At 61.3% G+C, this 15,482-nt stretch overlaps 1 protein-coding gene across 1 annotated transcript in view; it reads right to left on the reverse strand.

The window, feature by feature from the left end:
• Positions 1-15,482, reverse strand: part of CACNA1I (calcium voltage-gated channel subunit alpha1 I) — a gene marked incomplete at both ends in the record, with an annotated part of 85,108 nt that overhangs the window by 13,665 nt on the left and 55,961 nt on the right. The window contains 16 exons of the mRNA XM_079775494.1: positions 370-521; positions 1,108-1,300; positions 3,011-3,100; positions 4,853-4,978; positions 6,265-6,391; positions 6,728-6,912; positions 7,393-7,461; positions 7,730-7,853; positions 8,476-8,576; positions 8,849-9,334; positions 9,921-10,120; positions 10,975-11,068; positions 11,549-11,704; positions 12,472-12,589; positions 12,874-13,059; positions 13,651-13,802. Coding sequence (XP_079631620.1) covers positions 370-521; positions 1,108-1,300; positions 3,011-3,100; positions 4,853-4,978; positions 6,265-6,391; positions 6,728-6,912; positions 7,393-7,461; positions 7,730-7,853; positions 8,476-8,576; positions 8,849-9,334; positions 9,921-10,120; positions 10,975-11,068; positions 11,549-11,704; positions 12,472-12,589; positions 12,874-13,059; positions 13,651-13,802 — 2,559 coding nt within the window. The remainder of the gene's footprint in view (positions 1-369; positions 522-1,107; positions 1,301-3,010; positions 3,101-4,852; positions 4,979-6,264; positions 6,392-6,727; positions 6,913-7,392; positions 7,462-7,729; positions 7,854-8,475; positions 8,577-8,848; positions 9,335-9,920; positions 10,121-10,974; positions 11,069-11,548; positions 11,705-12,471; positions 12,590-12,873; positions 13,060-13,650; positions 13,803-15,482) is intronic.

Genomic DNA, 15,482 nt, shown 5'->3' on the forward strand with positions numbered 1-15,482 from the left:
TCTCTCTGAGACTCAGTTTGTTTGTCTACAAAATCTGGAGAAAGTCCCCTCCTCCACCTTAAGGTTGCTATGAGGATGAGAGAGTTAAAATTGGTAGCATGCCTTGCAGAAAGTCATATCAAACACACCCTGGCTACTGTTACCTGTATTCAAGGTGGGGCCCAATGTCACCTTCCCACCCACCAGGAATCGGAGACCTTTCCCTCTGGCCCTTCTCTCTGTCACCTGTCCTACCAGGACGAGAGCTTCCTGGGCATAGGGCCCAGCATGGGCAACTCAGATGCTGCCCCACCCTGTCCCAGGGGCAGGGTCCTGCTGAGGGCCTCTCCCCATGAAACCTCGGCCCCGGGGGGCAGGACTGGGGCTCACCATTGGCTGGTTGTAGTGTTCCAGGGACATGGTGACCACATTGAGGCAGATGACGAAGGTGATGAAGATGTCCAGGTAGTGGCTGGTGCACATGGAGTGGATGAGCAGCCGGGTGGGACAGTAGGTGGCATAGTAGGGCAGCCGCTGGGCCTCTGCCAGGGGTGGCACAGGGGTGTGGCACAGGCCACAGAGGGTGGCCAAGGCGGGCACAGAACATGTGGAGGGAGAGGCCGAGGGGAGAGAGGAAGCAAGGGGGAGAGGTGTCAGTCCACCCAGGCCCTGGGAGTCAGACTTAGGTCCCTCCACCCAGCCACGGGGCCACAGGGGAAACGGGTCAGATGTGGGGGTAAGTGGCAAAGAGAGCAGGACACCGACTCTCTCCATCCACCCCAAAAGTGCCCATGGCAGGGACTCTGGTCTGCTAGGGGAGAACAGGGGGCCCCCAGCTCAGGGTCAGGCTCTGCCTTTGCCCTCTGCCTGGACGGAGACACCTGGTTGGCACTGGTGTCACCATGTGACTCCAGGTGGACACGGATAGGGCTCAGGTCACCTGGACAGGCAGACGCTGGGCAAGGGGCAGGGCCAGGGCACAGGGCCGGACCCTCTGTCCCTTCCAGCTCCGAAGGCCAGAGGCTGGTGTCGGACTCAGGCCTCGGCCCCGCCCCCGGGAGGATCAGCGGCGAGGGCAGAGGAGGCCCGGGGCTGGGGAGTCCCCACCCTTAGGAGTCACCCACTCACTCCGGCGCTTCTTTTCCAGGCGCCGCAGCCGCTTCTCCTCGCGCCGCCGCGCCTCCTCGGCCTCCTGGTGCTGCCGGCACTTGTGGAAGTTCTCCACCACGACGCCCACGAACATGTTGAGCACGAAGAAGCTGACGATGAGCAGGAAGGAGATGAAGTAGAGCAGCATCCAGGGGTTGTGGTTGGGCACGGGCTGCAGGGAGCCAGAGGGGCTGAGGCAGGCTGACCGGGCACCCCAGGGCCTGCTGTGGGGGAGGGGGCGCCCGACCATGCTGAGCCTCAGTGCAGTTTAGATACTAACAGAGCCGGCCTCCTAGGGGGCCGTGCGGTTTGGAGGAGGAGGCAGAGGAAGTGCCCACCCTGGCCTGGCACAAGTAAGGTGCTCAGCAAAGACAGCCCCGCCCCTTCCCTGCTCCAGCTGCTGCCTCCTGGACACACGTCCACCCGTCTCCTTCCTTTCACCCACCCACCATCCACCCACTTATTAATCTGTCCACCCACCCATCCATCCATCCACCCATCATCCACCCACCCATCCATCCATCCACCCATCATCCACCCACCCATCCATTCATCCACCCACCATCCACTCATCTATTCATCCACCCATCCATCCACTTATTCATCCACCCATCCATCCACCCATCCATCTATCCACCCATCCACCCACCCATCCATCTATTCATCTACCCATCCACCCACCCACCCATCCACCCACCCATCCATTCATCCACCCATCTATTCATTCACCCATCCATCCACTTATTCATCTATCCATCCACCCATACATCCATCCACCCACCCATCCATCTACCCATCTATTTATCCATCCATCCACCCATCCACCCATCCACTTATTCATCTATTCATCCACCTATCCATCCACCCATCCATTCATCCATCCATCCATCCACCCACCCTTCATTTATTCATCCATCCAGCTAGCCATCTACCCACTTATTCATTTGTCTACCCATCATCCATCCACCTATCCATCCATCCAACCATCCATCCACCCACTTATTCATCCTTCCAGAAATAACGCAGCCAGCAGGGGGAAAACATATCCCTTGTAGAGTCCGTGTGTATGCATGTGTGTGTGTGTGTGTGTGTGTGTGTGTGTGTGTGTGTGTGATGTGTGTGTGTGTGTGTGTGTGTGTGCGCGTGCGTGTGCGTGGTTGGGGTGGTGGACAGACGAAGAAGTACAGGAAGATGCCCCCAAGTGCTCTCATTCCCTCCTCTGCCCCTGAAGGGACCCCTACTCTCGGGGGAATCTCAAGAGCAAGAGCTCAGACTTCTGATCAGGCCCAACCTCCTCCCTGATCCCTTCCACCCCCTTCATTCTCAAATCCATCCCCACCCAGCAGCCCACAAGAAGCTCCCACAGGCAAACCCGATGCTGTCACTCCCTTGCTCTAACACCTTCTCTGGCTCCCACTGCCCTCAGCTGAACGCCAGCCCTTGCCATGCCGGGACCACCCAGTCCTGCTTGCCTCCTCCACACCTCCTGCCATTCTCCTCTCACTTTCTATTCCAGAACCTCTTCTCACGACTCCCTGAATGTGTCACTCTCTTGCCTCAGGCCTGCACCTACTGTCCTCGTCAGCTGGCTCAGCCTCTCTCCACCCACAAGGCCCTGCACCCCTCCAGGCCAGAACCACCTTGAAGGGCTGCCCCTACAGAGCAAGGGGCTTTGTTGAAGCAAATGGAACAATGACTTTCACTCCCCATGGGGTGGCCCTGCTGGTGGAGGATTCAGGCCAGGCTGGTGAGGGGTGGGCCTCCCTGACAGTGGGAGACACTGGGGCTGTGGGTCTTGCTGACACCAGTTTCAGATCACTGGGCCCCAAAACCGCCGCGTCCCTTCCCTGCTGCCCCGCTGCCCCAGCCCAGCCACGCCCACCTGCTGGTCCACAGCGACAGCATCCAGCCCGTTGTACATGATGTTCACCCAGCCATCCTTGGAGGCCAGGACAAAGAGGGACATCAGGGCCTGGCAGACATGGGGAGGGGAGGGGACAGAGGTGACGGGTTCACAAAGGGTCCCGGACCAGCAGAGACTGCCCGGCAGTCACACACCTCCGGACACTCCTCTCCCCCACCCCGCCTCCCCCCTGCTCCACCCGGTGCTTCCACCACACCGTTCATCTATTGAAGCCCAGGGCCTGGGCCAGGAAATGAGGCTCTGGGATGGGTCTCCTGACGGCACTGGCCCTCCTTCCTATCCGTACAGGTGCAGGCCCGTCCTCTTCCCTTCCAGCTGGGCGTGATGCCAGGGGCTGCCCGGAAAGGGCTCCGGCACGGGGCGGGCGGGGCGGGGGACACAGAGGAAGCCTTCCTGGCCGGGGAGGCACATGAAGCTCACAGGCCGGGGCAAACATCCCTGAAGCCCTTGATCAGAGGCCCGAAGTGCAGAGAGCCCGAGACGGAGTCACAGGCCTGCTATCCCTGTCCATTTATGGGGGGGACACGGACGCACAGAGACACTGGGGCTTGCTGAGGGCACACAGCTGGGAAAGAGCCTAGAAAGGCGTCAAGGCTCTGGGCCACCCTCCCACCCCCTTGGGCTCTGCGTGCTGACAGCACCATGCTCAGGGCCCAGGGCATCGGCCTGGCATTGAGCATGCTCAGAATGGAAGGGCTGGATGCCCCATGGGGGCTGCAGCCGGGGCCTGGCGCTGGGGTCAGGGGTCAGGAGCAAGCTCAATGAAAGCCCCCACGGGCTTTCCCTCAGCTTAGTGGAACATCTTTTTTAACACACCTGTTTTTCCAACAGTGAGTTGTTAATAATTTGAAAAGGCACTGCTTCCGGGGAATCTGGAGGAGCTGGGGGAGCGACTGTGCCCCAGTTCCTAACCCCCTTCCCTGGCCACTCACTGCCCCTCCCTCTGTGGCCGCGTGGCCCATCTCCCGGGGGACATGGGGAGTGGGATCTCTGGTCATGTGGGGTGAGACTCCAGTGGGAACCCACTGGAGGATCCTAGCTGAGGGGCGGGGCCTGGGCCCTGGGCCACTTAGACCTGGATCCTGCCCCTTCCCTGTGTGACCTGGGGAAGGCACGCCCCGTCTGGTCATACCCAGCACCGGGGTTGGCCTTCAAGAAATAGAAGCATTTGGGGGTCTTTGTAGGCAGCCAGCTGGAGGCTCTCATCTGGGGCACTACACAGAAGGCCAGGCCTGGCAGGCCCCCGGGAGAGGAGACAGCAGCGAGGCCGGAAGTGGGCAGGGCCTGCCTGTGAGTGGAGAGAGCAGAGGAGATGGGCAAGGACACTCACCCCGGGCCAGGGGCTGGGTGCACTTTAATCTCCCACAGCCTGCCTGGTGCGCTGGAACATTCCCATTTTACAGGTAAGGAAACTGAGGCTCAGAGAGGCCACACCTACAGTAAGTGGCAGAGCCGGGATTCACACCCACATCTGGCTGACTTTCAAACTCCTGTCAGGGTCCCAAGGGCGGGGGTGGGAGCCAGGAACCAGTGTCCGCTGAGGCACCTCTGAAGCGCCAGGCACGTGCGGGACACTGCACTCAGAACCTCTAATCCTCACGCCACCTGGTAAGGTGGTGCTACTCCTACCCATTTTACAGAGGAGGAAACTGAGGCTTACAGGGGAGAAGTCACAGGGTCAGTCTGGTAGGGCACTGTAATCCTGGAGGCTGGTCTATAATCCCAGGCTGTTGGCATTGGAGAACCGTCACTCCCCGCCCTGGGGTGACAGGTGAGGAGGGGGTAGGCGCGGGAGCTCACCTGGCCCAGGTTGTCGAAGTTGTACTTGTGATGGACCCAGCGGTAGTTGGCGGCCATGCAGTCGGAACGGTTGGTGATGTTGCGGGTGTCCACACCGAGACAGTGGTAGAACTTGCCCTTGAAGAGCTGCGGGGAGGGACACAGGGTGAGCGACCGACCTGCCAACGCTCCCGGGGGTGGGGATGGGGGTGGGTGCCCATCAGAAGAGGGACTGCTCCTCAGGAGACACCTCCTCTGTGCACAGCCCGGGCCAAGCACTCAACCACACCATCGCCCCAAGTCCCCCCACGGGAAGGGGCGCTGCTCTCATCCCATCTCACAGATGAGGAAACGGAGGCCCAGGGGCGGCAGGGAATTTCCTCAAAGTCACTTGAGGTTTAGGAAGTAGCAGAGTCAAGGTTCACACCCTGGATTGTCTGATTCCTGGGCTTTGCACAGACCCGAGATCAGACCCCGGTTCCTGCGCTGGAGATCCGGGCAGGGACCCCACGGGAGAAGATGCCTGCATATCCCCAGGGGAGAGAGAGAGAGAGAGAGACCCTCTCTCTCACCAGGGACACAAGCCTCCTCCATGTCAACCGCCTGGAAGGGGTAGGGCCATTGTCCACTCCCAGCTCCTCCTGCCCAGGTGGCTCCACTGTGGCTCTCTCAGCAACCCCAAAGAATGCCTGTGCCCAGGGCCCCTCACCAGCTACAGCCCCAATGCAGGACCAGGTGAGGAGCCGGGCCTCGGGGCTCAGACGCTCAAGAAACAGGAAGGGTCTCAGTAGCCGCTCAGACCCCAGAGGACCCAGGTCACTCGGGCCATCCCCGTCACACACTTTATGACCCACCCCCCTCGCGCCCTGAGGCCCATCTTATTCCTGGGCGGGGCTCCACACCCAAACCCAAGCCAGCTCAAGGCCCTCCTGTGTCAGAGGCCGCCCATGGCCCCAATCCCGGAGACGCCAAGCCCCAGCTCCTTCACTGCCATCCCAAGTCCTTCCCCACTGACCCAGCCCACCATCGGCTCATCTCTACGCCAGTCAGAGCTCCCGGCTCACCTCCACATGTGCCCATCCTCCCCTGAATCACACCCCACCCCACCCCCCGACCTGTCCAAATCACCTCTCCTTCAAGGCCCAGTGCAAAGGGCACCTCCTTCAGGGTGCTTCCCCCACTGTCCCCAGCCCAGCCCCCTGTTCCTGTGTAGCTTGGACCCCTGTGATCCAATTTACCCAGCCTGCCTTGCACGCAACCATTTTGGCCCTGTCTGTCTCCCTCCTGGACTGGAAACTCGCTGCTGACAGGGACGTGCCTGCTCCACCAGGGCCCCCTGAGCCCCCAGGGTCGGAGGAGCTGAGTGGGCGTGAGGAGCCTCTATTCCCACCTTCGAGCCGACCCCACTGCCTGCCCCGCCGGGCACCCCTCACCTGTACCCCCAAGATGCCGAAGATGATGAAGAAGGCACAGCAGATGAGGACAATGTTGCCGATGGGCTTAAGGGAGGAGATGAGTGTCTCTACCACCAGCTTCAGGCCCGGGGCCCGGCTGATGACCCTGCAGGCAGGGAGGGACCGAGGGCACTGTTAGGCCTCAGCCCGGCAGGAGGCAGCCCAGTCCTCCCAGAGTCACCAGGGCGGTGGCCCCGGCTCCATCCAGATCTGTAGGCACAGCAGGGCACTGCGCAGGACTACCTTCATCCCCGGTCTTCCAGTGTGACAGTGTGTACACACACACACACACACACACACACACACACACACTCAGCCTGGTGCCTGGCCCTGCTCAGCTAGTGCTGGGCACATGCTAGCAGAGGACTAGTGGGCAGGGAGGGCAGGAGCGAGTGGTCCACGTAGAGCCCAGGCCCGTCCCCAAACACGGAGGGCTCCTCACCGCAAGGGTCGTAGGGTGCGCAAGAGCCGCAGGACCCGGAGGACCCCCAAGATCTTGGCTCCACCGGCCGAGGCCAGGGAAACCACGATGTCGATGATGGACACGAAGACCAGAAAGCCGTCCAGCACGTTCCAGCTGCTGCGCAGGTACGCCTGCTCCCCGAAGTACAGGCCCAGCGAGACCACCTGGGGCGGGGCAACGGGCCAGGTCATCTGACTCGGCCAGAGAGACGGGCTGAGGGAGAGTCAGGCAGGTGGGGTGGAGCGGCAGGGGTCACCCGCCCCAGAAGGTGGGTGGTAGGCAGGACCTGGAAGGTCTGGCCACTAAAAGCAGCCCCAGTTTGCTCTGGTCTGCTCTCCCCTCACATCTGCAAACCCAATTCCAAGCCGTGAGCTCTGGGAAGTGGCCCCCGCCTCCAGCAGGTACCCCCATTGCACTGTAGACATTTCCCTGCATTCGCCTCTCTGGCCGGTTGTGACGTCCTGGAGAGCAGGATGTGGCTGACCCCTCCCCGCCCCCCACTCGGGTCACACTAGCCCAGCGCTGGTACCAAGCGGGGTGGTGCTCTGGGCCCCTATGGAATGTTGCTGACCAGCAGGTGAGTGACAGCTGGGGGAGGGCGGGCCACGGGGGTGGGAGAGGTCCCAGGTGAAGACGGGGGCTACCTTGAGCGTCATCTCGCCCACGAAGATGGCTGTGAAGATGTAGTTGGACACGGTGAGGAATATGCGTTCCTGAAAGAGCAGGAGATACCATGGGCCTGGGGCTCCCAGGACTGCCCGGTCCCCTCTGCCTCTGGCCAGCGGGCATCCAGGGGAGGCCACTTCACAGTCCAAGGAGATGCCCCTCCCAGACAAGCTCCCTGCCACACCTTCCTCCGCAGTATCGATAGCCACCTTGCTGACGCTCCTAGCCCCCCGGCCCTGCACCCTGCCCCATAGCAGCCCCATGGCCCGCCCCTCGGCCTGGCCCCGGCCCTGCCCCAAGGCCCCGGCCACTCACGGTGCTGCCGGCCTCAATCTGGGGCCGCTCCAGGGCGATGGTGATGCAGTTGAGAAAGATGAAGGCCAGGACGACGTAGTCAAAGAGCTTGTGGGCGATGATGGTCTGGCACAGGACCCGGAACCTGAGCAGAGCGGGCGGGGGCCGTGAGTGTCGGTTTGCCCCTCACCCCAGCGGGAGGACGGCAAAGGGCTGAGGCCTAGGGATGGGGAAGCTGACGCTTCTTTTCTCCGGCCACACAACAAGTGGCCATTTACATCTGCTCAGGGCGCCCACCTGCAGCCGCCTCCCGACCACACACCCAGGGCAACTCCCTCAGCCTCAGGGTGAAGGGCACCCTCCTTGCCCTGGCACGAGAGGCTTTCCAAACACTCGCCCGAATCCCTCGCCCTGCCCTCCTCCATGCGGACACACCTTGCCTGATACCCCAAGCTTCTGCCCAGACCTTCCCTCGGTCTGCTCCCTCCACCTGGTCCAGCCTCCACCTCTCCACAACCCTGCTCCATCTACAAGTGCCACACAGGCCTCCTCCTGCAGGAAGCCCACCCTGGTGCCAGCACAGGGCTGGCCTGGACGAAAGTCCCCATCCAAACACTCCGCCTGCCCCGGGCCCCTCTACACAGGGGCAGAGGGCCCTCTGAGGAACAGGGCACCACCCTCCATGGCCCCACCTGCTCTGTAGGAATCTCTCCCTCCCAGACCTTTCACCCCCTAGTCCACCCTCCCCCAAGCCTGGCCCGGCCCACCTGTTCTCAGGGGAGAAGAGGTAGACAGACCAGTCCTCGCGGATCTCGCACCAGTCAGGTTTGTACACGTCAATCATCTTGCGCACCCGGAAACAGAGAGTCTGGCAAGGAGAGGAGGGGTGTGGACTGGTCAGCGCTGCCCAGAGCTGCCCATCTCGGCCCTCTCCAGCCATCCAGCAAACTGGGGTCTCCGGGTGACCTCTGAACTCTCCCAGCAAGATCAGAACCCACACCCTCTCCCAGGGGTGGGCCCAACTCAGCTGTGGGCACCTCCCGCTCACCCGCCTGAAGCCCTGACCCCGCCCCTCAGCCCCTCCTCTTTCTGTCCTGTGGACCTTCTCCTGGCCCTGACCCCTCAGCCCCGCCAACTCACGTAGTCGACCTCCTCTTCATCCTCCCCGTGGTCCCGGCGGTCACCCATCTGCGTGAAGACCTCCTTGGCGATGTGGGGCATCCTGCCATTGCAGTCCTCGTGCCCGGGGCCCAGGCCGGCTGCCCTCCATGCCGCCCGGGGATGGGTGCCCACAGGGGGTCCCAGCTCGGCCAGGTCCACCGAGTCTCGGGTGTCCAGGGACAGTGTCCGGCGGTGGTGGTGGTGGTGGTGGTGGAGGTGGTGGCGGTGGGTCGAGTGGGGCCCGTGATGCGCATGGTAGACGTGCGGGGTGTGCAGGGGCACGGCCCGTGGCGGCCCTTCGTCCCGGGCGCCCTCGCAGGCCCGGGCCCCGCTGCGCTCCCCGGACAGCAGGGACTCGTGCTCCGCAGACGGCGGCTTGTGCTTGAGGCTGTTCCAGCTGGAGCGGCGGCTGGCCCAGGCCCCGCTGCGGCCCCACGGCCCATAGTAGGAGCTCCTGGAGCTGGACTGGGAGAAGCCGGGGCGCTGGTCAGCCCCACGTTGTGACTGAGGCCCTAAAAGGGCCACTGGCCTGGGGCACCTGACAGAACCAGCTGGACTCCAGAAGCCCTCTCCCCACCCAGCCTCGCACTCCCCCGCACCCATGGCCGTGCGGGCGTGTCCACAGTGTGCCTTCATCTCCTCCTGCCACCTCATTTCCTTTGAGGAAGGCACAGCAGGTTAGGGCCATTTTCCTCTTTACAGGCAAGGAAACTGAGGCTCAGAGAGGGCTGCACCTTCCTGGTGGGATCTGCCTGCCCCCCCCCAAGCTCAGCTCTTTACCCTACACATTGGCGCCAAGATAAAATCCCATTCTCCACACCAGACTCACTGGCCCCACCCCATTCATTCATTCATTCATTCATTCATTCATTCCTTGCTATTTGGTCCCACTCTGGCACTGGGAACTCAGAAATGCAAGAGAGATAATCCCTGCCTGGTCTGGCTGAACACTCGGTGCCCTAGGCCTGGGTACCAGTTTGAAGGTGCTTCTCCCCAGGGTCCCTCAGCACACCCGCAGGGAGCAGCCATCAGAGACCCCCACAGGACTCACCAGGGAGCGCTGGTCGTAGCTCACCCTCCCCAGTGACATGACACTGCTCTTGCGGGAGCCCAGGGCCACCAGCATAGGGTCCGGCTGCAGCGACAGGCGGGCAGGTGCCGCAGGCCCAGCGGGGCCCAGATGTCCACACAGAGGAAGACTGAGGTCCAGGTGCCCATTGGGAGTCAGAGGAATCGGGTAAAGCTTGGGATCTGGAGGGGTGAGATGGACACAGAGGAAAGGGCAGACAGAAAGCCATGAGACACAGAAACAGACATGGACGATAAACTGAAATGGAGAGTTTTTCTGGGGAGACCTCCTCCACCAGGAAGTCTTCCAGGTTGGACCCACCACATGTGCCTCCCCTCTGCCCCGCCTACAGGGCTCTCAGCTTATTTTTGTTTGTTTGTTTTTATTTTAATTTTCTCAGCTTTATTTTGGGTAAGTGAAACCCTTGCCTTCTGTGTTCAGGGCAGCCATTGAGCTTCACCCAGCATGAGCCCTCCCTGCCACGCCCGCTGTGGAAAGCAAGGCAGAGGCCATCCAGCCCGGCTACCAAGGACATGGCGTGGGCTGGGGCGGTTTGCTCCAAGCTGCCCAGGGTGCCAAACAGGACCAAAACCCAGGCATCCTGAGGCCCAAAGCTCTTCTCAACAGGCCACTGACTTTAAAAATATATATATTTTTATTGATTTCAGAGAGGAAGGGAGGAGAGAGAGAGAGAGAAAAACATCAATGATGAGAGAGAATCATTGATTGGCTGCCTCCTGCATGCCCCCTACTGGGGATCGAGTCCGCAACCCGGGCATGTGCCCTTATCCGGAATCGAACCCAGGACCCTTCAGTTCACAGGCCAACACTCTATCCACTGAGCCAAACCGGCTAGGGCTGGCCACCGACTTTTTGAGATTTAGCATTTCTTTCCATTATGAATGTAAACAACAAACCACAGAAATTAGCAGTCACAGAGCCTGGGTTTGAGGGGAAACCTGGGCTGTGCCCCTGGCCCACCTGGATCTCTGGGGAGGGGTCCTGGCCCCCCAGGTGACAGGAGAGGCCTGTTTACCTCCGATGCTGTCCAGGCCCTCCTGCAGCTTGTCAAACTCCTCCGTGTTGGATAGACTCTGGTCCTCGTCCGAGTAGGAGCGATTGGCGTCACCCTGGGAGACCGACCCTCACACTGGAACGCATGTCAGCTCAACCCTTCCCTCCCTCGTGAACCTTTTAATGGCCCCCCCCCACCCCCGTTTTACAAATGCGGAAATTGAGGCTCAGGAAAGGGAAGTGAGAAGCTAATGAGGGCCTAGCCCACAAACCCACGTCTGCCTGACTGCAACTTCCCCAAAGCCTCCGAGGATGGAGGAGGCAGGATCCAGAACCCTGGTCCTGGAGACTTTAGAATCTCAGAGATGGAGAGGCCTATTCTTACACCCCGGGGGAGACACAGGGACCCTCGATGCTGCCTCCATTTGCATGCTTCCTGTGATGGGAGGCTCACTACCTCACTGATGACCCCCCCTCTTCTGGAGACTCGCCTGCTAGATGTTTGAATTGCAGCCCTCCCCCGTCCAGACCCCCTCCCCTCACCCAGTCTCCTGCAGGCCCCAGGGAGGTGCTTCCTCCACCAGGGTCACAGTCACCTCCGCCTGGAAGCCCTCCACCAGGATGGCCACCAGCAGGTTGAAGAGCACGTAGTTGCCGAAGGTCATGAGGGCAACAAAGTAGAGGGAGGCCCAGGGGGAGGTGGAGGCCATGCCGTTGTAGAGGACGACGTTCCAGTCCTCCTGGGTGAGGATCTGGCGGGGGGAGGAGCACGCAGCTCAGTACAAGAACATCCTCAGCCCCAGCCCAGCCCAAGGGCAGGGGGAGCCCGCTGGGTGGGGTAGCTACAGGCACACGGCAGCCCATGCACCCCTGCAACCTCCTCTCACAGGGGCTCGGGCACACCCAGGGACCTCGAGTATCACCGCTCTAGCTGGGGCGTGCCCACCTGGCAGAGCCTCAGACCCCGCCCCCCGCCCCCCGCCACACACACACACACACACACACACACACACACACTGCTCACCTGTGCTCCCAGCTTGCCCACACCCGCAAGCCTGTATCGCACACTCCTGCCCTGACATTCACTCCCCACTGAGCAGGGCTCCCTCCCAGCTGCTCCCACAACCCCCTCCTCCATCCCGCTCAGGCGACCCACCTGCCCCCCCAGCACAAGCCCACCCCCCTCCTCCCTGCTCCTCCGCCCCTGAGCTGTGTATACACACTCATTCAACCATGTCCACGTTCCAGGGAGGAACAGTCTGAGGGAAGACGCTTAACGTGCCCAAAGTCTCAGGGTGGGAGCGGAGGGGGCAGGGATGGGCACTGGGCGGGCAGCCCAGCTCCCAGAGCCTGTCCTAAGCCTGCCGGGCCACACCCCCCAAACCGGCCCACGAAGCCAGAGTGGAGGGACCTCCCTGTCAGGCCCCCCTCTTCTCTGGATTCCCCGAGGCTGGCGGCACCAACAAGAAGCGATCCTGGGTGAAACCGCGCCCCCTGTCACATATGGACACGTGCTCACCTGGAACACCGTGACGATGGCCCACAGCAGGGAGTCGAAGTTCTTCCTGTCGGGGATGGTGTCTCCCGTGTCCGTGCGGAGGCTGAATTTGCAGCCAAAGATGTGCATCCCGAGAATGCTGGGGGGGGAGGGAGGTGGCTCAGGGACTCACACACACCCAGCTCTTGCCCATCCACCTGTGTCATTCCCTAACCAGCCCAGTAAGATGGGTGGGAGCCACGTGGGTCCCATTTTACAGAAGTGAACACTGAGACTCAGAGGGGAAGTGCACGCCCAGAGCCACCAGGGATTAAGGGATGGTGGCAGGATTCACACCCAGGTCCAGGGTGTGGCCCGAGAGCTCAACCAGCCACACGCCTACCTTAGCCAGGGCAGGTGAGGGCCCCAGGGTGGCAGGCTCACCTGAAGATGAAGATGAAGAGCATGAGCAGCATGCAGAAGGTGGCCACGTTGTCCATGGTCTTCATGAGCACCACGAGCTGGCGCCGCAGCGCCGGCATGAAGCGCACCAACTTCAGCACCCGCAGCAGCCGGAAGGTCCGCAGCACCGACAGCCCGCCGTCCGCCTGCCCCACGATCTCCCAGATGCTGCACAGGGAGGCGTCACGCAGGGGCGGGGAGGCAGGAGGAGAGCAGGGCAAAGGAAGAGATGGAGAGTTCCATTCATTCATTCATTCATTCATTCGTCCAACCAACAGTATGTCAAGGTCATTGCTGCTCCAGGCACCCTAAGTTGAGGGCTGTTAACCTGGATTCCATGGACCCTCCCCCAAGATGTCTAGGGACAGAATTCAGGGGTCCACCAAGGTCGCTGAGCTGTTTTTGAGATTTAACTTTCTTTTGAGTATGAATGGAAACAACAAAATACAGAGAATTAGCAGCTCCCGTGGCCTCGCGGTTAATGGGAAAAGCTGTTGTTACATCCCATGACGGTGGGTGCGGATATTTTCGAGTAGAGTTTATGCTCCTCCCTTCTCTGGGATGATGGGAGTCCCAGAGCCGCTGCTAGATCTCACCACTCAATGCGTTAATCCGGTAGCACGTATATGGCTAAATCACACATTTTTAAATATTTCTGGTAACCGTCTTGCAGTGTAATTGGCTTCATTCACAGGCTGGGCCAACCCCTCTTCCCTCCTGTGCCCCCGGGCCCACAGCCTGGGGAGGAGGGGCGGGCACCTGATGATGACGATGATGCTGTCGAAGATGTTGTAGGGGTTGCGCAGGTAATCGAAGAGCCCGAAGGCGGCCAGCTTCAGGAGCATCTCCAGGGCGAACATGCTGGTGAAGACCACGTTGCAGATCTCCAGGACGTTGGTCAGCTCCTCGGGCTGTGGGCGTTGGGCAGGGACAGGAACCCCGTCAGGCAGAAGGCAGCCGTGGGTCCCCTATGGAAGCCCACTGGCTCTCAGACTCCCCCCACCCCACCCCTCCAGGAGCGGGCAAGGCCTGGCTCTGCCACCCGAGCTCGTGGCTTGGAAAGACAGTGTCCTCGCTGGTGCTCCATCTCCCCTTTACGCCATGGCCTTGAAGACTTGGCAGTTCTGCTGCCCGGATCCCGAGAGGCCCACGGAGCGGGTGGGACCCTCGGGGCTGACCTCCCACAGATTTGGAAATGGTGCTCTAGCCGCACATGGAGAGAGGCACTACGATGCCCACTGTACAGAGGAAGAAACGGGCTCAGAAGCTGGTCTGAGGCCACACAATGCAGAGCGGAAAACGGAAGGCAGCTCGTTTTGCAGACGAGGAAGCAGGTTGAGAGAAGGCCAGTGTCTGCTCACCACAGAGCCTGGCTGCTCCCGCCTGAATCACAGACAAGGGAAGGACCGTTTGATAGGCCTGAGCACGCCCATGCTGAGCTGCACACCCAGCACAACCACCGATGCCTCAGGCAACCTGGAGGCCACACAGGAGGCGGCCCCATGTCACAGGTGAGGAGACGGAGGCTCGGAGGCTCGGGAAGTGATGGGACTTGCTCGGCATCACCCAGCAAGGATGTGGCCGAGCCAGGCACTGCACCAAGTGGGACTCCAAACTGCTCTCCTGTTACACACAGACCCCACCTGACTCACCCATCCCCTCCTCCACGCATCCCTCCTGCACTCGCGCACGCACACATTCCACAGGTCCGAGAGCTGCCCAGGTGCTGGCCTGTGCCGCCCCGGTGGCCAGTGGAGTGAGTCGGGACACTCTTCCTGCCCTGGGAAGTGCGGGTTCTTGTGGCAAAGCCCCGACACGCAAGTTAACTAACAAACCAGCCAGCAGGGGCGAACCCAGGAGCAATGAGGGTGGTTTGGGGAACGGTGATCCTGGAATCAGGAGCCGCTTCCTGGAGGAAGGGACACTCAGCTGAGGCCTCAGAGCTGAGAGGAGCGGGTGGCAGGGACAAGAGAAGGCATCCAGGCCAAAGGACCAGCCAGGGTCAGGGCCGGGGGGTGCGGGGCTGCCAGCCACCAGCACCGCCCGCCCCAGCCCAGCCCCTCTACCTGGCAACTAGACACCTAAGAGGCCTGACTTTAATTTCATTTGGGTTAAAAAAAGGGAAAAAAGAGAAACCAACAATCTGCTTCCCGCCTGGTGCCGGGGAAATATAATAAAACCGCCAGCTCCGTTCCGGCCCCGATGAAAGGAGAAAGCCCCACTCCCGTCTGTAATTACGTGTGACTCACAAAATGGTCCCGGGAGGGGAGTGGGACCCTGCGCGGGGCCCTCGGTGGGGAGGGCGGGGGCCCGGCATCAGGGCTAAGTCGGGGCCCAGATGCTGCTCGGAGCCACCAATTTCCCCGCGGGCCAAACGACACTCGACATTCGGAGATGAAAAATGTGGACGCTGACAGCCCATAATTGCACATCACCCCGCTCTGAGCCCCACGCGCGCTCCGCCCGCAATTGATGGCAGAGCCGCCGCTCCCCGAAAGGTCACCCCCTCGCTCCCCGACTCCCTGGCAACAGCTGTTTCTCCAGTCAAGTGCACACCTGTTAATCTGTCCCTAACGCACCATCCATCACTC

Source organism: Cnephaeus nilssonii (genome assembly GCF_951640355.1).
Source record: "Cnephaeus nilssonii genome assembly, chromosome: 6".
NCBI lineage: Eukaryota > Metazoa > Chordata > Mammalia > Chiroptera > Vespertilionidae > Cnephaeus > Cnephaeus nilssonii.